The sequence below is a fragment of the Cystoisospora suis genome (assembly GCF_002600585.1).
Source record: "Cystoisospora suis strain Wien I chromosome Unknown contig_1543, whole genome shotgun sequence".
NCBI lineage: Eukaryota > Apicomplexa > Conoidasida > Eucoccidiorida > Sarcocystidae > Cystoisospora > Cystoisospora suis.
This window is the reverse complement of record NW_027154343.1, coordinates 577-9,052: the sequence shown is the minus strand read 5'-3', so window position 1 is coordinate 9,052 and position 8,476 is coordinate 577. Positions and strand designations below refer to the sequence as shown.

Genomic DNA, 8,476 nt, shown 5'->3' with positions numbered 1-8,476 from the left:
CCCAGCTTCATGCTCCCAGTACACGCATGCGTGGAGGATTCCTGTGGAGAGATCCCAGCCGAGACTGTCTGGTAATACTGCAGTGCTCTGTAGGCTAGTAGCACAGGCGAGCCCGCCTGTAGTCCGGCTGTCCAAGCAAGCGGCACCCCAGCTTCATGCTCCCAGTACATGCATGCGTGAAAAATTCCTGCAGCCCCAGCCGCGGCGGTCGTCTTTTGATTCTTAAATCTGCAATCAGTCTTGCGTGGAAGGATGCTTTGCAGACGGGATCCCAGTGCGACACTGCCAAGCTTCTTTTATCTTCACATTCTCTCCAAGGCACACACAAGCAATCTATTTTCTTTCAGTTGCACACTGCACCAAAAAAGCGTCTCTACGCGAGACCCAGAATAAAAACAGAAATGGCAACTCCAATCCCGGACACGGGGCATCACCCAAAGCATTTTTTCCGAAGAGGCAATTTGAACCGGTTCCACCTTAGAGGACCAGAGGTGAAACCCAATTCACTGTTTCTCTGTACCGAACGTAGGTGGGCAGGTAACTCCAGTGTGGCGAAACAACGAGTACATCGAATTCTTCGCCCTTCCTGGTGCTTAATCTGCCGCTAGCCTTTGGTCGCCCGGAGTCTCACAAGCCTAGATCGTCGTCTGATTCCCAAATCTTCTCGGAGTGAACCTTGAGAACCTGCGCATAATCACCATGAGAACCCAGCAAGAGAGCAACTGGGTGATAGGTTCGGGCGGGCTCCTTTTGCAAAGTTATCTGCACAGTCAGGGATTTACATGGCATGCAGCTGCCTCCCTGCGGCTCGCCAAGAGTAGCAGCGCTGCCAGTTCTGCCAGAGATGTGGAACCTGGTACGCGTTGCTCCCACAACGGACTTGTTTTTCCGCGTAACCTGGCTGCTTGGCACCAAGCAGCCATCCCTCAATACGGTCCGCAGATGCATGAACTGCGCGTCCGCTTCGGAGTGGCGGTGAGAGTTAGAAGAGTCACAGACTAGCGACCAGAGGAGTAACACACGGAGGTAGCATAAGCTACTACGTACCGGAGCTCTTATTCTGGGTGACGCAGATGCACACCACTGAACTTTCAAGGGTAACAGGCCCCGGGTACCTAACTATCTTCTAGAAAATAGTTGAGTCTCCAGCGGGGCTAGTGTTTCTTTGTTACAAACGTCGGACTCAGAGCTCACACTGTCCAAAATGCGTGAGGAGGTTCGGTTACACGGCGCCCCAGCAATTTCGCCTGACGGAGTGTGAGTTGCCACGTTACACAAACATTACTAGTGGTTTCTCTGGGAGTGGCCGCGCCTGAAGCTTCGCTTCTCCAACACTGGGTCTAGCCCCACCAGCCCTAACTTTAATCTGTTTGACCACGCTTGAGGTAGATACAGACCGGTGTCGTCAGGGTTGCTTACTGTGACGGTCCGCTCGTCACTGTGGAGGCTATCACAGAGATCGTCTCGATGTTCGAACTTCCACCACGGCATTAGAAGAACGGTTCGTGCTTTTTCTTCCTGCACAAAAGCAACAAAAACGAAACACGCCAAGGAGATGTGAAGTACGTGATATGGCAGCATTGTGAATACAGTTCAGTCATACTGACTTGTACGAGGGGGCCCCGGTCAGTTGCACGGGCCGGTAACCCGCTCCTATGTGATCCACCTCATGTTTGTTGTCCTTGAGATATGAAGAAGATTTCTTTTCGAGTGTTTTTGCAGTCAGCCCAGTCTCCTAGCTATTTGGCTGAAAACCAACACTCCTTCCAGCAGAAGCCCGAGCTTCAGCATTGCGTAAGGTATAGGAGACACAATCAGCAAAGCACCATATCTGGACAGTCGGCGAGAAAGGTACCTCGTCCGTGGCTGGTTGCCAGTTGCTTCTGGACTGCTAATCTTTGCGAAAGAAAGACGTGCGAACCTAGAAGGTTGCAAAGGAAAGGAGAATATAACGCAAAAACGTAAGCGAGCTTTCTCAGGACTGGGAAGGAAGATGATGCCACGCCAGGCCCAGACCTACCCGGCGCGCACAGAGTCCGATGAAAAGCGAAGTTGTGAAGAGTGGACTGGCTCACTCTGTCCCCTCGCGAGTTGTGTGACGTCATATAACCGCTGCCGGCCCCCTTCTTAGTAGAACCCGGAGAAGGACAAGAAGTGACGGGCCGAGACCCCCGAAAGGGGATTACTACGTCATGATACAGCTATACGGAGTCACCGGCCTTGCGGTCGTACACAGATGATTACGAACGGTGACGCACCCCCTTACCTCCGAATCCTTCTCTGGTTTGCGAGCAATCGCTCGAGAGAATGCTTCTTCACACAGGGGCTGTAGATGATTAAATCGGTACAAAGGCCCGCAGTTCACCAGGCATTCTTCCATGTGACGTAAGTCGCTCTCCATGCGCTTCATGAAGACGAAGAAAGGAAAACCCTCAAAATGGAGCTGAATGAAACAGCAGAAGCACACGCATGACCAGCTATCGAGAGACTACCCGTTAACGGAGGGTGTGTCAAGTGTCCCAAAGTACCGACGCATATAACGGACTCGCAGTGAGGGTAACATGGCACGTAGAAATGGCCCCCTAGAAGCAGAAGGTAATGGCACCACGACCAACACAGGAAAAACAACTCCAGCAACTCAGAAATCGACGCGACTGACTGTAGCTACGGCTCCCTTCACCGAATCGGTCGTGGGCACCGGGGAGGGCAAATACGGGGGCGTACCCTATGGCCCGCTGTGCTACGGTGCTCACCATTGACTGACAGAAAGAGAGCTCCTCCCAGGGCGACCAGAGTGGTATATTCTTCTGGAGTAACTGCAACCGCACTTAGCTCCCTGCACGTCTCATCCGAAGAACTCCTAGCTCTCCCCTAGTTACGCTGTTCGAGACGATAGCTTCTTAACAGGCAATGTTGCGCGTCGCAGGCACAGAGGAACTCTAGGGAGCTCCAATAAAACGACCGGGAGATCCTAATCTACGCGTGCCTAGATAATGGCAACGTTCTCCGCAGGATCCAAATCTATATTCATGAGCTGAGACCAGACCAGACACCCCACACGGCCTACGGGATGCCGTACTTCGTAAATCCACATGTTCGCCTTCAGCCGTCTTTGACCAAGGATATCTCGATTGTCGTTAATTAGAGACATCTGATTGAAGTACCGACTGGAATCAAGACAAAGATACTGATCATCAGGCAACACCACTGTCCCATCAGGCTGCAGCCCAATCTCTGCGGACACACGTAGAAAAAAAAGTAAGCAAACGCCTCATAACTATCTTCGCTGTATCCTTCCCTCAAAAAGAGGTAGCTAACGGGTCTCCTCTTGAGTTCTGCGAGAACATTTTGCACAGAAAGAACATGAGGCGGGCAAACTAGTGAATCACCCCCAGCCAATGTAGACGGTGGAGGGTCCGTTCTTTCTGAAACAACCTAACTACCTCACACAGCCGAACCTCTAGCAACGTACAGTATCGAAAGGCAGGCCCACTCACCCTCAACAGCAACCACCGGCTTCGGGACGACTTTTTCCGGTGTGCCTTTTTTCCGTCTTTTATTTTTGTTCTGCTGCCTGATGTAAGATGCGACTTCTGTGTGAAATCGGACAAGCTTCCGGCTGTCCTCTGTCGCCACAAACTTGAACGACATGTCTCTCCAGCCGCAATCAAACGAGTAGTCAGGAGTCGTCTTCAACGTCTCTTGATTTTCCACACCTTGAGCTTCTCCTCCGGCGCGAACCTCACCGGCATAGATGCCTGCCACAAGAGTCTCCCCGAAACCAACGTAAGGGCCTACAAGGAAGCAAACAGGCAAACATCACACGAAGCTGAAAAACGGTCGGAACTGTAAAGACCCAGGTTTTGTAATTCTTAGCCTGTCGTGCACCTTGACCCCTCATGCGTCTGTGCGCCGTTGTATTCGGGGCGGCGAGCCAGTTTCTCTCCCTATGCTGCAATCCGGCAGAGTTCCAAAACCACGCTAGCATCTCGCTCAGATCCGGCCGAGAACCACACTGAGCAAAGGAAAAATCTTCGAAGCACTTCCTGGAGCAATTATGCAGTGGGCAGCACCATATACACGTACGCAAAGAAAATGCCCACATCCGCTGGGGACTTAACCGTAGATGAAACGTACACACGGATGAAGGTGATTCTTCTCTTCCGGAAGTCTCGGTAACGTAGCTGGAATGCCCGTACCTTTCCAAAGACAGCCAATAACACCTGCTGGATCAGTACATGCCTGCGCCCAATTGAGAATGCGTTTCACATGGTGGTTCGCGTCTGTGATCTCCGCAGGCTGAATTAGATCATGTACTACTCCTTCTTCCAGCGCAAGAATCAACTCCTCCCGAACAGTTCGTTTGGGAGATCCCGCCACTCTATCGCATGCTCGCATTGGAACTGCGACATGCATGTCCAGCCACTTGTCTACATTATCATTGGCCACTGCAAGCGCCAACAGCAAAAGGCCACGAGTTCTCCACTAGAAGTCATTTATTCCTGCCAGTACACAAAACTGAATTCACACATATGAAAAATATTAGGAAGCAACTAGTACCGCTAGCTCATTATATGCAGCATTTCAAGTATATAGAACCTGAAAATATACAACAGACCACGCGAGTCGACGACTAGCAGAGGACAACCAGATCAGGTGCTTATCACAGGGGTCTGGAAGCAATACAGTTTTAGGAAGTTTTCTTCCAGTGATAGTCGACCCGGTGGTCTTTCGTGAAAGTTGAAGGGTCACTCAGGAAAACAAGGGACGTCGTACTGCTGGTCGTTCTCTATGCATTCCTCGGATGCTCTCACAGCCTGGCCACGAGTGCTGTCGGGTGTCACGAATGATACCGATAACTCAGAATTGGCTAAGGGCGAGTTAGATAAATACGCTAAACATGTAGGGTCCAAGTGGCACACCTCAGGGCGGGATGTTGGCCAATCTACATCGGAGTTCACTGAATCCGCATATTCCATGGATGAAGTTAGTACGAAGAGGTTATACTCAGCCATCACTCGGCAACTCGTGCAACAAAAATGCAGTCCAGTACGTAGTAGGTCTGTCTACGCCCGTAGGAAGACCAATCTCTGCTAAGACTGGATAATATTATCGCCTGCCCGCGGCTTCTGTCCCCCACCGCAGCAGTCCTCGGTCGCAGAGGCTCTGCAGAGACTCTGCTGGCGTGTACGGCTCTCAAGAGCTAGAGAACAGACAGGAAAACACATGCAATATATGAAAGAGTGCGGACGTGACTTCGTAAGTGGAAGGCCGAAAGACAGCCGGGGCTGTCTCCCCCGTGTTTCTGAGTGGGGCATGAAGCGGCCAATGCCATCTGCCATCTCGATCTGGTCTACAAACGCAGTCGTAGGCTATTTGAGGGAAACAGAGATATCTTAATGAACAGCACAATGAAGAGTGCTACCGACATCCGAGAAGTCTCTACACTACCGAAGTTGCCTCGAGATGACACGGTACAGGAAGAGGCTTCATGAATGCTTTCTCTGCAGCTTTGTTTTCAGTCTTATCGTTTGAGAAATAACACGTAAGACGAACTGAATCTGCAGGCGTACACGCAACTGGACCAAGTGTGGAAAACAACCGTACTCCTCCGTAATGGATTCCGACCACATATGAATCGCTTGTTTCCAGGCAAGTTACGAAGCGATTCCCGGAGCTCCTTCGCTTTGCTAGCACCACACCGGCCTTCCCCTGCGCTCCGAGTTCTGTAGCCATGCCCGCCACTCTCCCTAGTCGGTTGCAGAGGTATACCCGTAGGGGCAGAAGAGTCACATGTGGACTGAGACGTCGAAGAGGATGGTGAAAGAGAACTCGAGGCATTACCCCTGTCGACAGAATGAAGTGACAAGACAGCTTTCTCCGAGGAAGAGGAAGAACTGGAGGACGAACCACTAGACAACGTCGACGACGTGTCGCTCGTGAAAACGTACGTTTTACAGTGAGTATTGCCTCGTTCTCGCGCAATTGTCTCTATCGACTTGAACTGTACAAACACCGCATCACAGTAACAGAGACAAAAGTAACGCTCTGTCCAGACAAGAAGACCCCCTTCCCCTCTCCGTGATGACAGGCTACACACAACAGGCTACACGCAACATCATTGACGCTACCGGAGAAGGAGAAAAAGGAGAATGAGCAATAGTGAAGAGCAATGCAGAGTCGACCAGATACAAAGTTGGATGTTTCGTAACTTCTACCGTGAGACATTGAACGGTTTCAGCATAGCAAGCTACGACTCACTGCTCTTAGTGCTGGACGGGTAAAATAAGGACCATGACAGACAGAGCCAGACAGAGAAAATGCAATTCCTCTATAGTGGCAACGTAATAAACTGAGGAGAGTCCACGCTGCGAATCGTACACCCCCCTAACGGGGCAAGGGGAAGCGTGTTGAACGCCGATGTGAACTCGATTTTCAAATTAAAAGAAATTTTTCTCTCATTAATAACTTAACAGATTTTGTAATGAATCCGTTCTCAGTGCTAACCTGAGTATCATTTTTAAGGATGTGGTGAATAGCTAAACACAACTACTTAGATTTCTGCACTCCAGCAAAACGGATCTGATAGAACAGTCTGACGAGAAGCAAAGGACGCATAAGCCATCGAGGATATGGCTTTTCCATTATATCTCTGGCATACGAACACCGAGCTAGAACGCCCCAGGGCTATGAGTTTACAGTGTAGGAATTCGAGACAACGTGAGAGCAGACGCAAGCGCTGGGGTTACTTAGACACAAAGAAGTCGGGTGGATCACAGCTGAACTTGAGAACGCAGACACAGAAAGAGTCACCGCAGAATGACACTTTACACCCTCGACTACCGACAGAACGGAATTCCATGGAGTCACCTTGATGCGGGGATCTTTGGACAAATGAAAACATTTACACCCTTGTAGATTTCCCTTCTCATCGAAGCAGTCAGTCAAAGGTGCATTTGCTCTCTCTTCAACGCCTTTCGAAAGACTCTCAGCTCTGTCAATCCTTCCACCTGATAGGGGCTCCTCACTACCTGGAGAGCAAGTTGCGTGGGTTCGCTCAGAAGCAGACGAAACTTTACGCTGAGTCCGAGACTGCCCGGTACGAAGCAAAGACGAGGAAGAAGAAAGAGGGACAGAAGGAACAGTGGAGAAAGGGCAAAAACCAGCGGAGACGCACAGAGGCTGTCCGTCGACAGCCTCACACAGAATGCTTTCGTGCTTCCTTCTCTTCATGTTGCGTATTTGTCCGGCGTACTGTACAGAAAGGCAGCCGGCCGGGATGTAAGCAAGACGGGGCTTGCTCCTTCAATTGCGAAGATAATGTGGACTCCTGCAAATTTGGTTGGTCGTACGGTGCGGATCCGGAAGAAATAAGACGATTGCGCTAGACGGCAAAGCACGTGCAAGTCCAGTGAGAGAGGTTCTCAAAGGGATGCCGTCCCGGAGAAGTCTGTAAGAAGGACGGTGTGAAGGGCGGCATCCCTCTCATGCGATGGCACCGAACGGCCGTGCGGGTAAATGGAAGGTCGCCTGTCACGATCCTCCTTTAGCGTCGCGATTCTTACGCGAAAGTGTGACGGCTACACCGCGACCAGCCGCTACTATTCCGTTCAGGAGAATTACCTCGTCCGCTCTACATGGGCTCCGGCGTTTACTGAAGCGGCACACACTTCCGTTGACTACGTCTCCGGCATCTTGCGCGTTGATCAAATAGCGAGCAAAGAGTCTCGTTGACGAGAAAGTTTGCACTGTCCGAGTTTCATCGTCCGCCGGAAATCTGATTTCGGAGGGCTCCGCTTAGGCGCCACAGTCCGCCCGCACTTTCCTCCGGAGAACCACCTTGATCCCGAGTGATATTCGGTGCAGGCGATTCTTTCAAAATCGACCCGGAGCACGGACACACGTAGGGCGCTGTTGAGAGCAGGAGACCGAACAACTTTGTCGCAGCGCATGCGGCGGTCTCTCTAGAAGCTCTGCCGCAATCCCATGAAGGCCACAGAAGTGTCGCGAAACCTGCCGGACGAAAGCTCGCAAAACGCTTACGTGTCCACCACACTTGCTTGGCACGGCTAGAAGCACCCGGTGCTTGGCCTGCATTAATCAAGACTCTGCATCGGTAGGTGGCTGCGAGGTTTCAAGTGTTAAAACATTGTTGATTGTCCAGGAACGCGGAGCAGATACAGATGCGGCGCGAGGGACTCTTCCTGACCACAGCGCTACGTCAGCGGCCCTGCCGTCGCGCGAGCACACCCGGGGCAGCGCTGCCTGCCCAGCGTACGAACAGACCGCTGGGTCGATCCCTACAGAGCGAGTCTCTTAACCGAGCACGTGACCAGGAAGTTGTGTGAAAGTTGTAAATCCAGCTGTGTGGCAGAATTCCGTACGATGTGAGCCACAGTACGCTCTACGGAGTCCAGACGCTCCGTGCGTATAGTAACCTCAGTAGCGACGGGACGTTACAAACTGGAGCCGCGAC

General features: G+C 51.5%; 1 protein-coding gene across 1 annotated transcript; it reads right to left on the bottom strand.

Moving 5' to 3' along the window:
- Positions 1-458: 458 nt before the first annotated feature.
- CSUI_003452 (uncharacterized protein) lies at positions 459-8,183 on the bottom strand. Its single transcript, XM_068063650.1, has 8 exons — positions 6,871-8,183; positions 5,608-6,004; positions 4,200-4,448; positions 3,498-3,794; positions 3,080-3,234; positions 2,267-2,443; positions 1,420-1,518; positions 459-684 (listed from the first exon to the last, which is right to left on the bottom strand). Exons 1-8 carry the CDS (start codon positions 7,231-7,233, stop codon positions 628-630), a joined length of 1,794 nt encoding a protein of 597 aa, XP_067924368.1. The 5' UTR covers positions 7,234-8,183; the 3' UTR covers positions 459-627.
- Positions 8,184-8,476: the final 293 nt, after the last annotated feature.